Raw genomic sequence first — 24033 nt, forward strand, 5'->3', positions numbered from 1 at the left:
AATTTTCAAGTCTAAACCAATTCTAAGCAATCCTTCGTTTATATTTTCAAATTTATAGGACTAAATTTAAATATCACAGTGTCACGCTCACTTGCGCGACGCTTTATCATCTTCCCCGTCGTTTAAAAAATGCAAAATCGAGAATTATAAGCACTATAATTTCTTTAAAATGAGGTCATTTCCGAGAGAAACAATATTATAGATTAAATTAAGATGCTAGAAATATTTTCTATTGTCTAAAAGAGAATTTTTTCCAATTTCACGTCATACATTCCTGGTATCGGTCAATCATTATACTTCAATCATTATCGGCTATCAAATAACATTAGATCTGATATCCCTCTATCTGACATCGGAGTCAAAGAAAGTTTTGTAATTTCTATATATTCTCAGTCGTACGGCATCTATCATGGGCCACCTTTGGACTATGCTTCCTTCAATAACGCTATTTACTGTATTCACTGTAGTAGCTATCCTTGTCTACTACTATTTCTTCAAATTTGTCGGCAGAAATCTACCCCCAGGACCTATTCCTCTGCCTCTAATAGGGAATTTACACATCTTGGGACAAGATCTACAAAACAGTCTAAAAGATCTCGCTGATAAATATGGCAAAGTGTTTCGTCTTTACATTGGAGAAAAGCTCGTGGTCGTGCTAAGTGGGGACGCCATCAGAGAGGCATTGGTTAGGAAGCCCTCAGATTTCGCCGGGCGACCTTCGATGTATTTTTACAAAATTGCCCTCAGAGATGACCCTCCTTTGGTGTTGATTGACTATGGTGACCATTGGAAGATTCACCGACGTCTTGCACATAAGACAATAAAGGTATATGGTACGAATCGCTACGAAATGATCATTCAACAAGAAATCACTGAGCTGTGTACGAGGCTTGAGCTCAAGGAAAGTCTAGGTAAACCTGCGCGCATTAAAATTGAAATAGGCCTAGCTATCATGAATGTCATTTGCAACCAGATATTCGGGTCAAGATTTGACGTCGGGGACCCAGAATTTTTAGAGATGTTTCAACTACAGGCTGAGCTTTTTCGTCTTAGTACTGTTGCAGCTCGCGGATTGGTCGATTTGTTTCCTTTCCTCAGGTTCGTTTTGCCTGTTAGTGGTGACGTCAGACAACTACAGATCACGAATGATCGTTGGCGTGAGATTCTCTGCAAGAAATACCGCGAACATCAGCAAACATTTGACAAGGATAATCTGCGTGATTATACTGATGTTATTCTCAATGCGAGGCGCGAAGCCGAAGAGGAAAACTCGAAAGAGCTCGAGTACTTGCAGGATAAGCACCTCATTTCGTCTATAACGACACTTTTTATCGCTGGGTCTGAGACTGCAGCGACTACTCTAACCTGGGCTGTGCTATATCTTCTGCATTTTCCTGACATACAGCGAAAGATCCATGCGGAGATTGATACAGTTATTGGTAGGAGAGGACCCGTGAGGCTTGACACGAGGAAAAGCCTTCCTTATCTAGAGGCGTTTATTTGTGAGACAATGCGTTATACATCCATATTGCCTCTGTCAGTTCCCCATATGACAACCGTAAATACGACAATTGGTGGGTACGATATACCGAAAGGAACTACCGTGATAGTCAACATATGGGCCCTTCACCGCGACCCCTCATTCTGGAAGGACCCCGAAAGATTTCATCCAGAGAGGTTCCTGGATGCCGATGGAACGTTTGTGTTTCCTGATGGAGGTTATTTCTTGCCATTTGGTGCAGGTCCTCGCGCGTGTATGGGAGAGGTCCTCGCACGGTGTGAGTTGTTCTTATTCTTGGCAAACCTTTTGCAGAAGTTTACGTTTGAAAATCCTGCAGGCGTTGCTGTGCCTCCTCTGAAGCACTTACCCGGGGGAGCTGTGCTTCAACCTGCCATCGAGCAAGTTATGGTTAAGACGAGACCAGTTAAGGGATACACTTCTACTGCAGTATGATACGCCAATGAGGAAGAAGAAGACGAAGACGAAGAAGACGAAGGAGAAGAAGACGAAGAAGAAGAAGAAGAAGAAGAAGAGAAGAAGAAGAACGAGAGAAGAAGAAAGAAGGAAAGAAAAGAAGAAAGAAGAAGAAGAAAAAAAGAAGAAGAAGAAGAAGGAACGAAAAGAGAGGAAGAAAAGAGAAGAAGAAGTAGAAGAGAGAGAGGATGCGAGGCTAGAGAGAAGAAGAGGAGAAGAATAGTAGAATAAGACGAAGAGACTGGAGAAGGAGGAGGAGGACAAGAAGGAGTACAAGAAGAAGAAGGAAGGGCAGGGGTCCCAAAACTTGTATCAAATCGTAATTCCTTGTTCGTTCCTGTCCTCCCTTCTTTCCTTCTCATTATCCCCTGCGTCCTTCATATCGATCTCTGTGTTTCTTCTTTTTCCCCAGTTTCTATGAATATCATGTCTCGATACCTACAGTGCCGAAAGCTTCGAAAGTTGGTTTCCAAGCACGTGTTTGTTTTTTTCATTATCCGTTTATACATCACCGGTTCGTGTTCTAAAAAAAATTGTCCAAAAAATCATTCCCGAACCACGGAGAAGGGGGAAGGGTGCAATTAAAGCCAGAATCTGACCATTCTAAAACTTTTGAATGTAATTTCTTTGCTTATTTATATATGCAACGCGTAATGGAGAAAGAATGTGCGGATATTAAAATCATCCATAACCAGTCTGCCTGGGATTGAAGCAATCTCTACCAGCCAAATTTGCGATTTTTTTCTTCACTATCGAAACTAAAAGTAATTCAAATCCATCAGACGTGCACTATTAATATTGCATAAAACTAAACTCTTACAAAAACCTACATTTGATTTTTTTTATTCGTTCTGCGTCGTTTTTGTCCGGCTGTGCAAATAAGAAAATTTTATTTTTTCCAAAAATTCGTAAAGTTGGTTATATCTGAAATTAAATTTATTATTATTTATTTAATTTTAATTTTAATTTTTTGAAATTTATTATTATTTTGTTTTTCAGTTATAGATTACGTCATTTATCATTATGGAAATACCCCCTGACATATTGTTAACCAATCAGTAATCGAGTTATCTAATTTGCATGCCATACGGTTGGACTTGTTTTGACACTCAAGAGGTTTCCGTGATATTCGAGGCTTCATTGACTTCGAGAAGGAGGTGGTCTATAAGCTCAAAGATCTTGATTATTTCAAGCGATATCAAGCTTTTGCAAACCATAATGGAAGATTTCTTCGACGATTACGAGCACTACAATTTCGACAAAAGCATTGACAATGGAAATACAAGAAAAGGTCGCACAAAACGCGAAGCAAGCTTGAACACAAACCGATTCAATCCGGGAGGAAACGAAAGAAAGATCGTTGAGAAATTTAAGAACACAGAGAAAAATCGAAGGCTAAAGACCAACAAGTAATGAAATCCATGAAAGTATTTCATATCTATTGAACCCTCCAAGACCTCGGAATATCTTCAAGGAATAACCTTCAAGGATTTATGAATCGATAAAGTCGCCGAACTAAAGTACGTTATAGTCAACCGAGACTGTTGACCTCAAAAGTACTGGTGCAGCTAGATTGAATTATTTTCATTTCTTCTAGCTAATATTAATTATATTTCTTTGGCCTTTCTTCGGCAGCCTTTTGTTCCTTTATATATTTTTCTGAGTAATGTTTTCCAGCGAAAGAATTGCAAAAGCGAAGCAATTCTAATTTACTTGCCTTGCAGAAATTTTCTGTACGTCTTTCGTACGTGAGGTTTGTGCGTATTTAGGAAATCGTACAAGACCAAGTACTTTCGAATTTGGCGTAGTCTTTATAGAAAAACTTGTAATTTTGGCGAATTCTGTCGCTAAAAAATTGATAACATAAGCTGAAAAGAAATACGTGCAGAAACCGTAAATAAATATTCTACACGTGGAAAAAATGAGGTGCCTTTCTTTCTTGTTTGCATTGATTCATGCAAAATTTATGCGATCAACCCCGATGAGGAAATGATTTGAAAAATTTAGTGTTTTGTTATCTTCATGTTTGTCAAACCAGTTCTTAGGTTGTATGAAACGAGCTACAGTGAAATAGTATTATTTTATACCTGGAAACTACAAAAAACAATGGGGGTTTTTGAGAGCAAGGATACGGATTATTGAACACTAATGGAACGATTACCGATAATTTGTTGTGCATTTTAAAATTACGGATTATTATCATTCATTTATCTTAGGGATATATATTTTTACAAAATTGGGATAAAGATTATTTCGAAAATTGACCAATATGAATAAGTCAGCCCCACCCCCCCCCCCCCCCCCCAACACACACACACACACACACACACACACACACACACACACACACACACACACACACACACACACACACATACCATGGCAGGGAACCCACTGTATCATGTGCCAATTATGGTATGGTTCCTCACATATATATTAACACTTAAGTAAAATAAGTTATAAACAAAGTTTTTTTTCTTTTCTTTTCTCCCTTAGAAAAAAGTCAACTTCCAAGATCGCGAGAAAAAAATTTTTGCGAAAATAATAACTCACGTCACTTGAAATACCTTCGCAACGGGGGGAGTCAAGTTTATAGATTTTACGGTCTGCCGGGGGGGGGGGGGGGCGAGATGTCTTGGTTTTAATTGAAAAACTGCCGGCCCCCTCCCAGGCATAAAACATCTTTGTGTCGAGCTTTCTAGATCGGCTGAACTTATTCTATATCAGCTGGCGCAGTGACTGAAAGAAAGACAAGCCAGCAGAGGAACTGTACTGAAAGCAGCTCACAGAAACTTAGATCCACTATACAAAGTTAAAAAGGTAAACTAGTTGTTCTGTCTTCTATATTAAACAATTCTAACGCTCTTTAAAATATTACTCACTGTCAGAAAAAACTCTACTCAGTTTTAAAACGTAAAAAATATTGTTTTCATGACCTAAGAACTATAGGTCATCGCCACTGTTCCAAAAAAGACGTTTTATTTATTCTTCATTTAAGCGATTTTTTTTTTGAATTTCGAAGCTAGTTCTTCAATCACCTTTTTATCACCGCGCGCGCGGCAGCCCAAGCTCTGTTCTAGAGCTGTACGTACTTTTAGAGAGAATGTATTGGGATTCGTTTTTGATCGTATTTTATGTAGAAATATTTATTAACCTTAGTTAAGACGTCTTTTTAGTCTATTGGGTTTTATGCCCTGTGCTTAATTTTGAGGGTTTTCTAGATTTTCATTAGAGGCTGACCCGAACCGCGCGATCTCAATCTCTGTACTCTGAGAACTGAATGCGAATTCGATTGCAATAAATGGGAATTACCAGGAGCACGAACAGATAATTCTTCGATAGTACTATAACAACACTTGTGAAGGCTTTCCCTTTTTAGAGACGTAACCGGTCAACAACAATATCAAAAAGTGTTTGAAAGTTTGTTATCGTAAAAAAACCGTTCGTAAAAAAATAGTGCGTTGGCTCATTCCTCTGAGCCCACCTCCCCGAAAGAGCATAAATTATATCGCTTTCAGGCCTTGCGATAAGCTTTTAGTCCAACCCTCGTAAGATTCACGGCAAAATGCATCAATTATTAAAGTGCAAATGAACCCTTCGACAATACTTTCAATACTGATCATACATGAAGTAAATAGTTGAATGGTAAAATATTTCTTGATTTGAGTGATGCGTTTCTAAATTATGAAGGTTTATACTTCCAATATGCTAATGAGTGTGACGTCTATTAAGGCTTAATTAAATATACAAAATCGAACTGGTTCATAGATACAGTATTTAAAAAGCATCATTATTTTACTCATGGTTTACATGAAAGCTATTTAAAATTTTTATTTTCAAAATGACCAGCATTAAGTATTACTAGTTACAACAAAAACACTCAAATACCTTACCTGACGTCATCATCATTAACATATTGGAAGTATAAACTTTCCTAACTTAGAGACGCGTCACTCAAATCAAGAAATATTTTACCAATCAACTATTTACTTTATGCAGAACCGGTACTGAATGTATTGTCAAAGGGTTCATGTGCACTTTAAGGTACGGTGTTTTGATTCAGATTCGCCTGTGATCACCAAACTGAACGTTTTCAATCGTCGCGTTGACAATGTTCTGTTTGCTGGATCATTTTCGAATTTATACAAGTTATTGCTCTTGGTTTTAAGTTAGCACTAATGTATATTTTATCAAAATCAAAGTTTTCAACACAAGAAAATAGAGAAAAATTGGAAATTGGAAAAAAATGAAATTGCGCGCGATTCAGATGTGATCTAGAAAAACTGTTAACTCCTAAGAATCCCCAATTCATGACAAACAAAATATCAAAGATTTAAGGAAATTCTTATGTTAGATTTGGAGAAAATCGCACGAACATTTCATACTCTCAGTTTCGTTTATCGCTTTTGCGCACTCGGTCTAAAAAAAAATGGCTATACATTTTTTTTTAAATAAAAAAACAACACAAAAGCGTTTTCATAACATAAAGGCGTTTTGTTATTTTGTTATGAGAGAGAAAATTAATGTTTTTACAGACAAAGCTAGACATCAGTTTTCTAATTACTATTTCTTATCGTATGAAAACAAGATAAAGAACGATCAATTAGTTATTGAAAATATCGATATAAGATTTCAGTAAGGCTACCATCACGCACAAGTTTAGATAATGGTATGCTTTGAATTTACAAGTAAACTTCTTAGCTCCTCTCATTAGCATGTACACCTATGGTTACGCCCTACACACTCTTTACCCCTTTGCTTAGTTATTTTAGCACTATTCTTTTAAATCTTATGATATAAATATCCCTCGTAGACCTTATCTTTAGTGTAAGGTATGTTTAGTTGTATGTTTTTCTCGTATTACTCTTTAATAAGATATCACTCTTAGGAATTTACTATTTCCATTAGCCAATCAAGACTCAGCGATAATATCATATTGATTGTAGGATGACACCTGTCATGAAGTTATTATAAATAGAGCTCATGTAATTAGTTTAAGTCAGAAGAGTAGAGATAGAGAATAGAATGAAGAGAAAGTAGAATAAAGATCCCGTAGCTCGTACCGAGAGCGGTCCATCCCATAACAATTTCATCATTGCTTTCTTGAAACTTTCTTCATTGATAATTTAAAATATTATTTTCCTGCGACTGAGGCACTGACAGAAATAATCGAATCTTTTCTAACTAATACTGCAGTTTAAAGTTTGTTAAAGTTTAAACTACTTCAGCAGCTACACACACTTAATTCAGTCAGCTTTCTTTAATAATAACTAGAATTTCCCGTAATTTCTAAACTATATATCTATATCTTACTCTTTTGTAACTACCTTTATGTACTTGTTTGTGTGTGAATAATTTGAACTTGAACTTGTAGGTCTAATGTAAGAAGTTTTGAAAGCTTGAAAACTTAGAAAAGAAACTTAAAGAAAAAAATAAACCCCCTCACTGTTCTGGCTAACAAAGCCGGAAGCGAACACCCCCTAACAAAAGAATACGAATAAGTTGATAATCGAATCGAATTCGACTGAAAAGGGATGTTTACTGTCATACTTTCCTTCGTAGCAGTTCACCCTTTTTACCGTAAAAACACGCGAACAAGGTAAACATGAAAAGCTGTCAAAAATAAGTCATATTTCACTGAAAAAATAAATTGGTCGTCCCCATCTTACACAGAAGACTAGAAAATAACCAAATAACTAGTTAGCATTTGAAATTTGTGTTAAAAATGAGAAATATAAAATGTTATTATGCTGTAAGTGTGGACTTGAAGTCATCGCGTTACGTGAAATTCTATTGCAGTTATACACAAGATATGTAATTTCGATTTGGTCCCATCGTCAGATTTTAAAAATCTTTTCTCTAAAGTAAGGTATTACCGAGTACTTTCAAAAAACGAAATAAAAAAGGGGGGGTGCCCGACTTTGTTTTAGAGCTATAAGAGATCAAAGACGTTTTCATGATATTTTGCTTATCAACATTAGAATGACGTCTTCACGATGAGCGCGCGCTCACTTAATTTATGCGTAGAAAGGATGCGCGCGAACAATGCACATGAACGTCGTTTCCTACGCTTCTCTCCTTTTCTTTTCAGCATCCCGCGTTTTTAGATCAGAGCATCTAAAACCTAAAACCGTTTACTAGTAATCTTGTTTATTTTACTTCTAGTTTCTTGTCAGGCGAAAATGAAAGACCAAATCCACGTGATCATCACTCTGTTATCATGCATCACTCACGTGATCAGTGAGTTCCAATGTCAAGGCACCTGCTATTCGGTATCTTTCCCAAAGAACAATCAAGTCATCAGGGGAAAATATCTCAGAGGATACTCCTACAAGAACATTACCACTGATGTTCCACGCACGTGCTTCTCGTCCTGTATCAATGACTGTCGTTGTAAGGCGTTCCAGATGAAAGATGTCAGGTGTGAGTTGCTGGATGAGGACAAGGCTTCCAAGGCAGAAGGCTTTGTAGATGAGACAGGATACGTGTACTATGATCTACTGCAGACATCCTATAAAGAGGTGGGTTTTAACTTTTTTGTTCAATAAAAAACTTCATAAGTCTGTGAGTGAGTTACCGATTGGCCTGATGTATCATGCATTCATTGCAGAAATCTCTTGCGGGTGTATGTCATAATGGTTGCTGTAGAAATCAGCCTTGTATGAACGGAGGAACCTGTGTAGAACATTGTGAGAAACCAAAAATCAAGTTCAGCTGCAAGTGTCCTAATACCCACTCTGGAAAAGTCTGTGAGAAAAAGATTGAGTCTTGTATTGATGTGTTGAAAGTAACTGCACCAGGTTTCATGCCAGCAAATGGTACCTACATTATCACCCGTAATGATACCAAGACTACCGTACCCGTCTATTGTGCTTTTGAAAGTCCAAACCAGCCCTGGACTCTCATCGAGTCATTTGCTCTTGCTAACAATGAGCATTACCAGAAAAAAGCCTTTTTTCAGGATGTTCCCAGAAATCATCTCAAACCAAGCTGGGACGACTACCGTCTGTCGTTGAGCGATATGCAGTACTTACAAAACAAAGCCTCCCAGTTTAGAGCCACGTGTGACTATGAAAAAAGCCGATCATCTCTGATCCCTGATCTTCTAATTGGTTACAAAAGAGATCTTGACATCATTTTCTATGAGGGGAGTGGATCTTGTTTCAATTTTTCTTACATTAATCTGAGAGGAAATGAGTTTTCTTCGACCAAAGCACCAGTATATCAAAAAAGGGATAAGTTGCATTTACATCTGGACGTCTCTCGTGGTTTATGTGGATTTACTGTGCCTGGCACAATATCTAGCGAGGACCTCTTCAGAGTATATAGTAAAGTAAACCCCATCTCCAAATGCACTGCAACACCACAGTCTACCACACAGTGGTGGTTAGGACAACAGCAATAGGGTAATTTTGGAAATTCACTTAATTTCACTTAATTATAGGATAATAACAGTCTGATAATTTTTGATAAAAGAATAGATCAATTAGTGCGAAAGCGCTAGACAAAGCACGAAGAGCTTGACGTTATGACGTCACGGAGGATTCCGCTGAGGTATTGCTGGCTCACAAGATACACATAGAGGTCAACTAGACGCGCATTAAAAAATTTTGGAGATTTTCCCTGTTAAGTGCATTTTCAAGTTTATTTCCATTTGATGTAGTTTGTCTTCAAAATGGGTCATTTTGGAGACTCAGTCGTCTTAAAGGGGCCTGTCATTCTAGCATGGTCGCACGAATTTGGGGACATTTTTCCGACTGCCAATACTATTACATTCAATATTGTGCACATAACGCTCAACTCACATGTCGATTTTTACACGGAGGGAGGAAACCGGAGAAAACCCTTGTAGCATAGGAGAGAACAATACATTAAAAGAATTCAATACACATATCGTGCCCATAGTGTTCGAGCACAGTTTGGACTGAACTACGATGGTGAAAGACAACGAGTTAGCAGCACACACTACCCCTGCTTCCATAAGATATAGCTGAACCCTCAGTCAATTTGCTTGTATGCAATTATTTACGTGTTTAGATTCCTTCTAACTCCGCGCCCCATACTTCAGTTGTTCTCTGATCCACCCTTGGCCATGGTATTTATATTTTTTCTTCAATTGTTGTAAATATATTTACGACAATTGGTAAAATGAATTCCTTTCTTCGTTTGCATTCCTTAATTCTTCCTTCTTCTTTCCAAATGTCCGTTTTTTCCTTCCTTCCATTATATTCCTCGCATTATATTCCTGGTTTTCAATCATTCATCAGCCATATTGGTTTGTATGACAAACCTCTAGAGGAATGAACAGCTATAAGCTCTCGGGATACCATCATTATTCCTTTCGTATCTTTTGGGATACTCATGAATTTTTGAAAGACCAATTAAACAAAAGAAAATGGAGTTTTGTCACTCTGAATTGGGAAAACATTGTTACGCCACGAATAAGGTATATTCATTGACAGTGGCCCATATAGGACGTTTCAAGTGGCGATGGCGTCATTGACCTCTACTACCAGACTCCCTTGCGCACTTTCTTTTGTTCAGTTAATTAGCACAAATTGTCTTACTATTCTCTTGTTATTCTCATGAGGGAATACAACTTTAAATAAGAAAGAAAATTCGCAAAGCATTTTGCTATAGGTTGCTATCAATAGACGTCACTTCCGGTAATAGCTCTTTTTTGATGGCTTGTAGAATCCTGGAGGTTGTTTTGATCTCTTATCCTTTTGTTTGATGTCGTGAAAATAGTCAAATACAATAGTTTGAGGACTTATTTTGATATGTTTTGACTTAGCATCCGCTAGTTGCCCCCCAGTCAACCGCTTGTTTGCCCCCCAGTCAACTCCAAAAAGTCACGTGATTGATAGCAATTGGGAGTCAAAAAGCGGCTATGACGTCATGTACAAACGAAGAATTGTAATCTGTCTTTGAGGAGAGTGAAGCTTCCAAAAGAGATTACTAATCGCTCAAATAAAGGGATACAAACGATTTTAAAATTAGGTTCAAAACCGGCACTTTTTGCTAATAGACCACTTGTAGCTCAGCCAATCAGAGTGCAGAAGTTGTGATAGACCATAAGTAGGTTTAGACTAATACTGGCAGTATGCCTTCAAATAAATAAATCGTTCAAATTATTGATACTCTGAAACAGCCTCTGAGAATAACGAATGGTGTTGGTGTTGCAAGGCACATGAGACATGAAGACAATACCTAAGGGCAGGGGTAATCGTCGTATCTTTTAGGGATTGAAATCAAAAGTCGCTCCCCCTCTCAGGGGTGCAATAGGAGAAGCTGTTTACTCTTAGCACGTGCGGTATCTTCAAGGGGTACGCGATTGGTGGCCCCAAACATTAAACCGGATTGTCAGTTATCAGTTAATATAAACTCAAGGATTTTAATTTTAAATGATTTATCTTGTGTTTCAAAGTGGCATCTTTATAGGGCTAAAAGTTAAGCAAGATATCGAGTAGATACCGTACCCCTCCCCCTTAGGTCAAGAATCACCATGCAGTGCTCAGTCTCACACGATCAGCTTCAAGGACTGGTCGCTCAGCTTAAACGTGTTTTCAAAATGGCGGACAAAAAGAAGAGGTTTTCACTCGAAGGAAGAAAAAAAGTGAAAAAACCAAGACGAATAAGCCTAAAAGCCTCCTGGAATAGTGAGCAAAAAGAAATGAAAGAGCTAGAAGAACGGCGCCATGAGGTAACGTGTTATTTTTGGGGAAAGTTGGACAGAAATGTCAACCTTGTTTACACGTGACTGCTAACTTTTGATAAACTTGTGGAAATTTGTTAATTTTTCATACTAAAATCCAGTTTTATATATTATTATTTGTAGTATTTATAGTTAAAATTGTTTATTACAGTTAATATACAGCTTTAATCGTTTCCCTATCAGCTTTTTATGTCATTTGGAAAGAATATAAGAGTATCAAAATAATGTTTTTTGCAGATCGATGTCGCTTTAGTGTCCAAATTTTCAGACTTTCCAATTTCCAAACGGACAATAGAAGGTAATGTGGTTATCAGGGAAAATATATTTATCAGCTTGGGTGTCAGTTAGGTGTAGGCCTTGGTTTTACTAGTATCTCTGGCAGCCGCTACTGTGTGACACTGGTACTAGCGGCTGAGAGGGAGACTATGGTTCAGTATGTTTGAGCACAAGCATCAGTAATATTCGTAGGTTCACCTGGAGCTGCTTGTACAAAGTTTGAATAAGCACTATCAACCAGGCAAATCCCACCCCACCCTCCTGGGGCTTGCCAAAGGTTTGTGTCAGTCATGGGAAAGAACCAACTTGAAACTCTACTCACGACACCGAGTCCAGGTCCAAGTCATATTGGTTTGAGGGGGAGAGGGGAGAAGTGAGCACTAGCTCTCACCAGCATGCCAACCATGCTTCCTAAAATTGAAACAATGTTCTTTGATTGTAGGTCTTACTAAAGCTGGTTATTCTAGTCCAACTGATATCCAGAAACAAGGGATTGCAGCAGCTCTCAGAGGGTGTGATGTGCTGGGAGCTGCCAAGACAGGATCGGGAAAAACTCTTGCATTCCTGATACCTGTAAGTAATAGAGCAGTTTATTTATTAGTCATGCTACGATAAATAAATAAAAATAAATGAATCACTTTTATTTAAGTGTCTAGTCATTCTAGCGCTTTCGCACTAATTGGGGACACTTTTCACTCACACGCACTACCACTACATATAATATTCTATGCACACAACGCTCAACTCACATGTTGATTTTTATGGAGGGAGGAAACTGGAGAACCCGGAGAAAACCCTCGTAGCATAGGAGAGAACAACACATCAAACAAACTCAATTCACATGTGGCGACCGCAGGGCTCGAACCAGCGACCCGACCCGTTGGACTCACAGCGGTGAAAGACGACGCATTAGCCGCGAACGCCACCCATGCTACCCACACTTGGAAATGGGCTGTTACATCTTGTTTTTCATGTTAAAGGTCATTGAAACACTATGGAGGCAAAAGTGGTCATCCATTGATGGAATGGGAGCACTGATCATATCCCCAACAAGAGAATTGGTAAGGCTTGTTTTACTGTAGCTTTTTGTTTTGTAATCAACTGATGTCTGTTTCATATTATTCATGTAACATCACAAATCACACTTTAACACTTCATTAATGCATAGCAGGGTTAAAAATAGCAGATACGTTATATAAATATAATAAATAATGACAATGATAATAATAATGATAATAATGTGACAAGTCAAGAGGTAAGTCAAGGAACACAGCAGTAATTTAGAACTCGAAAATGGTAAATAAATAGCAATATTATGTTAGTTAATCACAATTACAGCGAGTCAAAGCTTTACATGAAGGATCCTTATTTTGTTACTTCAGGCTTACCAAACATTTGAAGTTATTGTCAAAGTTGGAAGCAGACATGATTTATCTGCTGGATTGGTCATTGGAGGAAAGGTAAACTAATCGTAACATTTCCTTACAGCAGACAAGGGAAGCAAAATGCTCATTCATTTGCTCTCATTGAATTAATCAACACGTGAAAGCTGCAAAGCTACTATTGAAAGGTCGAGTCATAATTGTGAATAACAGTATAGAGTGCATAACGTACATGTATATCATTCTGTGAAAAAGTTGAATCAATGAAATATCGTACAAATTAGTGCAAAACTTTGTAGGTCTACATACGTCCTAATGAGGTGTACTGAGCTTACTAATTTGTGCAAATTTGTGCAATTTGTTACTAAGTTTTTGATGGATATATGGTATGCACTCTACTGTTGTGTAAATTTTATTTTATTTCTATTTTATGTCATGAGTAGAATCTTAAAGAGGAACAAAGTAGAATCAGTAAGACAAATATTGTTGTGTGTACTCCTGGGAGACTACTTCAGCACATGGACGAAACACCTAATTTTGAGTGCGCCTCTCTTCAAGTACTTGGTGAGTATATTACATTTCCCATCAGCATATCATTAGATGTCCCTGTCCTATCTTATGATGCACCTCACTTTGAGTTGCTTCTCTCGAAGTACTTGGTGAGTATATTATGCATCACCCATCAACATATCATTACACCCTGTCCTATTCCATGATACGCCTCACTTTGAGTGTGCTTCTCTTTAAGTACAGTACTTGGTAAGTGTAATGCATTACCTATCAACAATCATTACACCCTGTCCTATCCCATGATGCACCTTACTTTGAGTTTTTAGTTTCTTACATTACCCACCAGCAGTTATTAAGGTGACATTCATTTATTGGTTTTAGTGTTGGACGAAGCAGATAGAATACTTGACATGGGGTTTGCCTCAACATTAAATGCAATCATTGAGAATCTACCGACAGAGAGGCAGACATTACTATTTTCTGCAACACAAACAAAGTGAGTCAGGAATTGAATTTTCTTTATCGTACAATTAATATATCCATTATACATGAGGCTAAAGGAAATGTAGGCAAAGTTAAAGTCAAGGCACGCTGGGGGCTTCATAGCCATGGCATGCTACGTTTGTTGATCGTCGCGGATCAAAACGTTGCGCTTGATTGCTGCCTTTTATTCCTCCTGCCCACCCATCATTGGTTGGCTTTATCAAGTAAGTATCATTCTCCACTGACTTCGGTCAGTGTGACTGGTGCCTGGAGGTGGAACGGGTTGCGCGGCCATGGTTACCTCCTGCTGTGAGTAGTAGCGCAACCTGACACAGCTTTCAGGCACCTCCCTCCAATTCATCAGTGCCGATGAGTTTAACCTATGAATAAGTTAGTGTGGGCTAGTTGGGAGTAGATGGAGGTGATAAATTTAGAAAAGAGTGATTGAAAAAAGGTAGATATTCATTTGTTTCCAATTTTTATTTATTTATATATTTATCCTTCATTTATTTTATAATCCTTAATATCTTATGTGTCCAGGTCAGTTAAGGATCTGGCAAGACTAAGCTTAAAGGTATCCAAATGTCTCACAATTTTTTTCACAATTGTCCTTTTTAATGAGTTGGTAAAGTTTACTTATTGATGTTAAAATACTGTTAAAACTGTTAAAACTCCAAATCTCACGCTTTTCAAGACCGATTTATAGGTTGCTATCAATAGAAGTCACTTCCGGTAATAGCTCTTCTTTGATGGCTTGTAGAATCCTGGAGGTTGTTTTGATCTCTTGTTTTCTGGTTTGATGTAGTGAAAATAGTCAAATACAATAGTTTGAGGACTTATTTTGATATGTTTTGACTTAGCATCCGCTAGTTGCCCCCCAGTCAACCGCTTGTTTGCCCCCAAGTCAACTCCAAAAAGTCACGTGATTGATAGTAAGCAATTCACAATCGAACACACTACAATTTTTCATTTTTTCCATGTGCTTTCTCACATGATTACAACACACTAGTACTCTACTAGTTATCACCACTGATTACAACACAGGTAACCCATCTATATAAAATCAATAACAAACCACAGGTAATCCACCTATGTAGATTTGCGCTTTAACATATACTATTGTCTTTAGGATCCAGAATACATTTCAGTTCATGAGAATTCAAAAACCAGTACACCATCAAGGCTAACGCAGGTACCTTTATGATTATTTGATTTACTCAATTCCTTGCACTCATTTACCTATGACCATCTACCTGCCCACCATTCACTTACTCACACACCACCAAAGCTGGGCACCTGCACTTCTTTAAGCACAGGAACCCCACGATCCTAAAAAAATTATTTGTATTCTATATCATAAACAGTCGTACCAATGTTTGATGATTATTTACTTGTGGTTTGACAGAGTAATTCTCTTTATATCTTTGCAGAACTATGTCGTTTGTGAATTACCCGACAAAATAAATTTTCTGTACTCCTTTATTCGTAATCATCTGAAGTCCAAGATCTTGGTGTTTTTATCGAGCTGTAAACAGGTAGAGTTCAATTTTTGCCTAATTCTTTGAAACTTCAAATTTTTATCGATATCCTGAAACATCCGCTGGGCTGATCAGAGTCAGGGCACAGCTAACTCACAGATAAAATGGGAGATTTTATTTATTTATTTTTATTTTGATTCATTTCGTTTCGTTTTTAAGTAAAATATACCAATACATGTAGTACATATTTGCAAAGACCTACCATAGAACAAGGCTCCAATAATGGGGTCCCAATTATTTTGTGTGTCAAGTTCAGATAATAGTACATTGTATATTCAAGATACTGTATCTGTCATGCAACGATTTTCTTCCCACAAGATATTGCATAGTGGCAACTCTAAGAAGGTCTGCTTAGAAGGCTGGAGTTTGAGATTACAAGACCTAAATGTAAATAATGGTTATGATATGCATCCCCATAGTTACCATTGTTACATCCAATGAGCTTAAAACTTTAGCTTTACTTTTTTTACTTTGGCTTTAGAGGACCACAGGGTCATCAGTTTAATTCCTAAACTGTTAAGTGCTACCCTCTTAAATAAAGTCTATGGTATTGTATCGTATTGTATTGTAGAACATTTTGGATTTTTTTTTTTTTTACAGATTCTGATTATGAAAAAATTTATATATAGAACTGATATCTTTTTTAGGTGAAGTATATCTATGAGAGTTTTCGTCGTCTTCGTCCTGGAATCCCATTAATGGCTCTTTATGGCAAGCAGAAGCAGCTCAAGAGAGTTGGAATATATGATGAATTCTGTAAAAAGACTCACTGTGTTCTGTTTGCTACTGATATTGCAGCAAGAGGACTAGGTATGGACTATAATAATCAGTAAATTCATAAATGCACAAATGTCCTTGGGGACCTGTTATTATTTAGAGGGGGGAGGAGGCTGACCAGTCCAAAATTAGGTATGCCATATTTCCTTTTTTTTGACACCCATTTTGATGATGTACATTTTTTCCATATTTTTCACTTTAAACTGTACATTTTCCTTAGTTTTCACACACTTAGCTTTAATAATAAATGTTTTTCATATTTTTGGTACTCCTTTTCCAGATTTTCCTGCTGTCAATTGGGTTGTCCAATTAGATTGTCCTGAAGATGCAAACACATACATACACAGAGCTGGAAGAACAGCAAGGTATTTACTCCTCAGACCCTCTGCTGAACCTCCCCACCCCTTGGAAATTCCAATCCCTCTCTGTGGGGAAGGTATGGATATTTTCTGGAACTACACAATATACCCCCTCAGACCCTCCCCACCCCTTGGCAATTCCAATCACCCACCATGGGGAGGTATGGATACACTTTTGCTCAAGAAAAGAAAAGAAAAGAAAAACATCAGTCTTGTTTTCTTGATTTTATGTTTAGATATCAGAAAGATGGACAGTCTCTACTTGTGCTTTTGCCTTCAGAAGAACCAGAAATGTTAAAGGTATTTTGTTTCACTGTTCAATTCATCGTTCTGACTCAGACAACAGCGAACCAGTCACTATCACAGCAGTTTTCCCAGTGGAATTAAAATATTGTCTCACAAACAACTAAACAGTATCTTTTTTGAAGAGTACTACAAATATTATGGGCTGATATTATTTTATTTTCACAGGACAGTAAACTATTGAAACAATTTATAATTATCTATTTTCTAGGATCAGAGTTTTAAGTTCTAAGATATTCTGGCATATTTGTTCAAAATGTGGGGCTTGTGGGAAATAGCAACAGAAACTATCAATTAAGGACTAACTAGAAATTTAATTATATTCCAGGCTCTTGAAGAAAAGAAGGTTCCAATAAACAAGATAAGGTAGTTACGATGCACTTATTGATATTAGTCTATGCTTATTGCGGGCCCGTCACTAGGGGTGGTTCGATGGCTCAAACAAACCCATCCCCCTCCACCTTTGTAGGAGTACAAAATATTGTTTAGCGCTATTATCGTATTTCAAGAAATGGCATAACTAGGATTGGTTAGAAAAGTTATTTGAAAGATAAAGAAAAAAAATAACTAAGATTGGTAGAAAAACGAACCTCCTCTTTCAAGGTCCAAGTGACGGGCCTTTATTGTCCACTATAGGCCTTTTGCAACAACAAATCACATGACCCTACCCCCCGTAAAAAGAGACGTGAAACATGACCTGTTGTTGCAAAAGGCCTATTACTGAGATATAAATGGTGGTTTAAGCCAGAGAATTTTGCTCCATTACCGAAGCATTCTCTGATTGTGGCTTAACAAATTAACATGCTGTCTTAGGGTCGATTGCGAGGTAGCCAACTGATATTTCAAATCTTAAGCTATTTTCCCACGTATATCCCAGAACGATAGCAACTAAAATAATAAGTTTTTCTTCCACATATCTAAGAGTCCATATCTAGACTTTTCCGCCTTTTGACATCTTGTTTACAATGTGTTGAAAAAGTTAATCAGTGTTGAGCTCTGTTAGTGCTGTTTGTGATCATTCTTTCTTTCTCTTACCACCTAACGACTTTTCTTGTAGAGTTAATCCGAAGAAGTTAACAAGTATTAAAGCAAAACTGGATGCATTCTGCGCACAGGACCAAGAACTGAAGCACTGGGCACAAAAGGTTTGTATAATACTAGGATATTGAGCGACAGAGGTTGGGATATGCTTGAATACTGGACGAGATATGATAAGGCTTGTGATTGGATACAGGATGAGCTTAGATACGAGATGTGGTTGGATACTGGCAAGGGCAGATCCAGCCAAAATTTTAGGGGGGGCTAATTGTGTTTTTTTTGGGGGGAGGGGGCGAACTGAGTTTCTTCCATCAACACAACGGAAAGCATTAAAAAAAGCATCTAATTCTTTTTTAAAAGTTTTTTATTGCTGAAGGGGGGCTTCAGCCCCTCTTTGCACTCCACCCCCCCTGGATCCGCCCTTGACTGGATGTGGTTTTCTTCTTTTAGACTGTCGTGTCTTATGTACGCTCAGTATTCCTTCAGTCCAACAAGAAGATTTTTGATGCACACAAGTTACCTGTTGATGAGTTTGCTTTGTAAGTATTTTTCTCTTTTTCAAAGTTCCTGCAAACAATACATATTTTGTTATTTTGACGTGGACCCAATTAAATTTATAATTATACAGCTTCTCATTAATCCCATATAGGTAACTGTCCAATTATTTTCTTAATTAGACAGGTCTTGTTGATATGGGATTAATTAGGCAGCTATATAATTAATAGGTAATGGGATTTCATGCTCCCCAATCAAGAAATAATTAAACTCGAAAAATTCCTCTGACTGCCAAATTGGACTCAGCCTACGGCCTCATCCAATTTTGTCAGTCCTCAGAATTTTCCTCTTCCAATTATTTCGTAATTGGACAGCATGGAGTCCTATTACATATACTAATCATTAATACCTATTGTAGTAATTTTTCGATTGACCAAAAAGGAAACCCCAAACATTTAGAGCATGATTATGATGCGGGACCATTAATAGTTCTGTTTTGGACCTTTATCACGTGGCAGACATGTTGAATTGAACAATAGATCTCCTTGAGTACAATTCAGAATTTATAGATACGAGTGATGCTTTGAAAGTTTTCAAAATTAGACGAGCCTTCACAAGTGTCTATAAATTCCAAATCAAATTGTACGAGAAGATTGTGCTATTTTTTGTTTATTATACACTCAACAAAATTGAGAAACTTAACTGGGACTCTACAGAGTACAGTTTGGGATTTAATTGTACTCCTCTTGTCCAATCAGAATCGAGTAATTTTGTTGATTGTATTATAATAGAAAAAAATGTATTTGATTATTTCTGTGTAGGTCGTTGGGTCTGCCGAACACACCAAGAATAAGGTTCATGAAGGTTAGTAATACAATATAACAAAGTCATTGTTTTCCCATTTTAGATCACATTTCGTTCTCTTAAGTATTATTCCTTTGTTTATTAGCAATGGTTTGGAAAATACAAAAGTGCAAACACTATACTTGTTTCGCTTGTTGAAATTTATCCCTAAAAGGGCCTCATTATGGCGTCATTAACTACAACTACCAGAATCCCTTGTACACTTTCTTTTGTTCAGTTAGTTAACACAAGTGTCCTATAGTCCAGTCGTGGACTCCCTTTCGATCCGCTCTCTTTCCTCCGCGACCTCAGCCTGTAGGAGCGGATCGAAACGGGCTTCGTAACTGGACTAAAGTGTCCTACTACAATATAAATTTGAATAAAAAAGGAAATTCGAAAGGAAAATATGACGCCATCATGCAAATCTCTTATTCTGGATTTCCTTGCTTTGTTTAGAAAGCAGAAAAGAAATTCGGAACCCAATCCACCACAAGCAGTACAGAACATGACAGACTCCCTTTCTCAAGCGTCGACATTGGTGATAGCGATAGCGACAGTAACGACGACGAGGAGTCTGAAGAAGATCGTGATGTTAATGATAACGCAGACGGAATTAAAGCTAGTTTTAGTGGTATTGATGATACTACTGACCAGGATGATCAAGTTATCACCTTAAAGAGACGGAATGTTGATGTAGTACCCATGCCCCTGGAGCCCGAGGAAGGACAGGTAACTATAATATGAACGATTTTTTACTAAAAAATTATTTATTTTAAAAAATGTCTAAATATTTTAAATTTTCATTACAAAAATAGAATAATGAATTTGCGCCATCAAAATATTTGGAAGTTCATTGCTCATATGATTTTAATAAATGGTTGGGTTTCCTGTGGTATTTAATCTGTGGTAAATTTTGTTTCATCTTCAGAAGCCAAAGAGCTCAAAGAAAGAAAAACCACTTGTCTCAAAGATAAAACAGGTCAAGAAACTAGTCAACAAGAAAATAAAGATGAATACGAAAATATTGTTCGACGAGGAAGGCGAGGTGAGTGATTTCATGTAACCTAATCACGTGATAGTCGGGAATCAAAAAGAAAAATTATGACTGCTTGTAAAATCCTCGGCATGGTCGCAGAGAAGACCACCGCTTAGCAAGTCACAATTCAAATTGACATGACGCAAGAAATTGTTTTGATGAAGATGCCCTCTGCCAAAATGGCGGTTGTCACGTGACCGCTCGAAAACATTTCGTGAGTATACTTGCAACATAAATAGCTAAGAAACGTTTATATCTTTTTAAGGTTGTGTACAGCAATGACCCAGCACCAAAAGAGAACGAATCTGAAGAAGAAGAGGATATTGAACCAGTCCCTCTCGGTCAAGAGGATGGTCGGGTTGTTGGCGGGATTTCTGTCGAGGAGTCCCGCAGACTACTACAGATCACGGACAAAAAAGATCGGGAGAGGGAAAAGAAAAGAATACGTGAAGAGCACAAGAAAAAGAAGAAGAAACAAAAGGCAAACCAGGAAGATGAAGAAATGGTGTGTTTTTTGTTTTCGTAAATTTCCCTTGCGTTTGAATTCAAAATTGTTTTTCAGAAACTTTTTGCTGCCAAACTATTCTACTCAACATGAATTTCCTCTTCTTTTCGTCTTTTGATTGATTAATTTAATTACATGATTGTTTCCAGGACAACGAGATCAGATTAGCCGTAGCTTACGAAGAAGACAGTAAAGAGGAAGATAATCAAGAACCAAGGTATCTACCTTTATTTCTTATGCATTGGGCTTCCTGTGTTTTTGGCCTTTGGGCTCACATCTCGACTTCATTTCAACAGATCAAAGAAACGAAGAAAGAAACATAGAAGCGAATCAAGTGAGGATGAAGATGAGGGATTGAATGACAGGGCGGCAATTATGGAAGACGAAGAGCTGGCTCTTCATTTATTGAGCGAAGGAAGGTCATAACATAGGAGAATTCTTATGGGACACCTGTGTTTTTTCTCATTATCTTTTCCAGAGCCTGCCCTATTGCCAGCCAGCGGAAGGCAACGCGTGTTTTCTTTCGCTGGCTGGCAATAGCGCAGGCTCTGGGAACGAAGATGGATTATCGTCTCAGGCACTCCCGTTTAGGGAATCGATTTCTTATTATAGCCTGCCAGTGATATTCTTTATCACAAGTTTTGAATGGACAGATCAGTCTCTTTCCACCCCAACCGACACAGGGTTACCGAAAGAAGTGCATCAAATATTCTGAAAAAAAGCTGTCAGATGAAGAGCAGCCTTTTGTTGGGAATTTAATTTTTTTAAACGTGAAAAAAATTCTTAGCAAGTATTTTTTCAATCACTTAACATCGCCTGTTCAAGCATTCTAAACAAGGCAAACTCGTGCCCAGAACTTGGACCTCTAACATTGAATATCATCAGGACCATTTTTTGCATCATTTCTTCTCTAGTGGGGAATGTTCATCAGTTTAATCACAAGTTTTCAATAGAATTCTTTCTGGTTGACAGCACATGGTGGTCAGTGTTTGACCACCATTTGGAGCAGATAATGAGATTCAAAGACTTTTTTGTCCTTAACAGGTGGCTTGAATAGACCAATTCGGCTAACGCATTGTTCTACCCAATTCAAATCTACTGGGAATACTTTTCTTTTTACATTATATTTACATGCCAATGAAGCACTGATATCGATATGGTATGTTAATAGAATAGACAAAGAAAAGTGTAACAAGAATATATTAAAATTGGGTAAAACATTGCGTTAGCCGAATTGGTCTATTCAAGCCACCTGTTAAGGACAACAATGACAGAGCAGAAAAACGACAAGGCTGCATGCTAAAAAACGTTAAGTGTTTCATTCGTGTCTCTTGTGCTTTAAACTTTTCACAAAATTCTGCTAACCTCCAGCAATTCTACTTCGAGGTATTAGCGAAAATGTTAGTTTTTGTGCTGATCAAAATATCATCTCTCCCAATGTTCAGGACGTTATATCTCAAAGAATACGCATTCCTTAAATTTCCACCAAATTTTGGCATTTTGGTAATCAGCCCTAAAAGAGCCTGTTTATGAAATATAAAGCTTATCAACGCATACACGTCGAAAGTAGAACCCGTTTTTCTGCCCTGTCGACAACAATAAGATACAAGCATATCAATCAAACTATACCAACATTTATTCTTTAACGTGTCGAACTCACAGTGGCTGTTGTGAAAACATTTAGCTCCCAAAAACTTCTGGAATATTTATTTAAAACAAAAAATATATGTTTTAGGCAAAGTAGATATTTACCTCAGAAATGAAATCTGAAAAATAAATTCATGGACAACGTAAAAAATCAACCGGAAAATTTGATTAAAACTATGCGTGTTATTTATCCAATTACCATGTTTTACTAACGTCTGGCCTTTAGATTACTGTTTTGATCATTTCCTCCTATTGAGTTTATAACTGATTGAATTTTTCTCAGAAAGTTTTAGCTAACGGACACTTTTTGATTCATATGTTTCTTCAGAAAACCGTTTTGATTAGCTATGTAGTTTTCTTATTCTCATAACATTCAATGAAAATTATTTAGCAGTTAGAATATTAGTTTATTGAATGACTGTAAAGTCGTCACAAATTCGTATAATATAAATAATAATAATAATATATATCTTATTAAAGAAAATGTTCTAATAATTCCCGAAAGGTGCCTCCTAAAAGAGTATTCTACCCCGCCTTTATCAGTCGATTTAGGGAGCCATAAGTAGTGTGTTCTGCTTCATGCGCCGCCTTAACGCTGTAGTTGAGTCGTGCGTTCGTTCCTCGAAAACCCTTCATGTGAATTGAGTTCCTCGGCGTTTGTTCTCTCCTAAGCTTCGAAGGTTTTTCTCCCGGTTTTCCTCCCTCCGAAAAAAAAAATCGACTTCTAACTTCAAAATCTTTTGTCTTTCAGTAAGCCTCAGAGTAAGACTGGAGCTTCGCCCTATGGCGATTCATTAACGTTATTATAAAACGCGAAAAGATGATTTATTTTATTTCTAAACCATCTTTAAGGTTAGAGATTTTTCTTGGATAAAGTCCGAATACAAAATTACCTCATACTGACATTTTAAAGTTGAATTCATTTACATGGATATTTTCTATTTGATAAATAGGAAGATTTTTTGAACGACGCTAAATTCATTCATGCATTTGTTTACGAGACCTGGAATGCAATATTTACTTTAAAAATTTTTTTTAAACAACCAAACGGATTGGATTTGAATATGAAAACATCCGTTGCTGACAGCGGCGGAAAGTTCGTCGTATATCGCTGATAAGAAGCAAAATCTAGAAAATATATATTCTTTGAT

At 37.3% G+C, this 24033-nt stretch overlaps 3 protein-coding genes across 3 annotated transcripts; all 3 read left to right on the plus strand.

The window, feature by feature from the left end:
- The first annotated feature begins 288 nt into the window (after nt 1–288).
- Nucleotides 289–2025, plus strand: LOC116290675 (steroid 17-alpha-hydroxylase/17,20 lyase-like). The gene has a single exon (XM_031697777.2). The coding sequence runs from the start codon at nt 410–412 to the stop codon at nt 1952–1954; it is 1545 nt and encodes a 514-aa protein (XP_031553637.2). The 5' UTR covers nt 289–409; the 3' UTR covers nt 1955–2025.
- Nucleotides 2026–4606: 2581 nt separating this feature from the next.
- On the plus strand, nt 4607–9864 carry LOC116290701 (uncharacterized). The gene is made up of 3 exons (XM_089038535.1): nt 4607–4795; nt 8141–8496; nt 8586–9864. Exons 2-3 carry the CDS (start codon nt 8158–8160, stop codon nt 9378–9380), a joined length of 1134 nt encoding a protein of 377 aa, XP_088894661.1. The 5' UTR covers nt 4607–4795; nt 8141–8157; the 3' UTR covers nt 9381–9864.
- A 1633-nt stretch (nt 9865–11497) lies between these two features.
- Nucleotides 11498–23072, plus strand: LOC116290700 (putative ATP-dependent RNA helicase DDX10). The gene is made up of 22 exons (XM_089038297.1): nt 11498–11678; nt 11928–11988; nt 12409–12539; nt 12947–13027; nt 13349–13426; nt 13792–13912; nt 14240–14354; nt 14882–14915; nt 15471–15533; nt 15772–15876; nt 16527–16689; nt 16937–17021; nt 17252–17315; nt 17647–17684; nt 18376–18463; nt 18807–18895; nt 19673–19715; nt 20151–20423; nt 20623–20739; nt 20996–21235; nt 21385–21452; nt 21532–23072. Exons 1-22 carry the CDS (start codon nt 11547–11549, stop codon nt 21659–21661), a joined length of 2319 nt encoding a protein of 772 aa, XP_088894423.1. The 5' UTR covers nt 11498–11546; the 3' UTR covers nt 21662–23072.
- Nucleotides 23073–24033: the final 961 nt, after the last annotated feature.

Source organism: Actinia tenebrosa, unplaced genomic scaffold, assembly GCF_029948245.1.
Source record: "Actinia tenebrosa isolate PJP-AT-01 unplaced genomic scaffold, QUT_ActTen_1.0 PGA_scaffold5__44_contigs__length_20552954, whole genome shotgun sequence".
Taxonomy (NCBI): Eukaryota; Metazoa; Cnidaria; class Anthozoa; order Actiniaria; family Actiniidae; genus Actinia; species Actinia tenebrosa.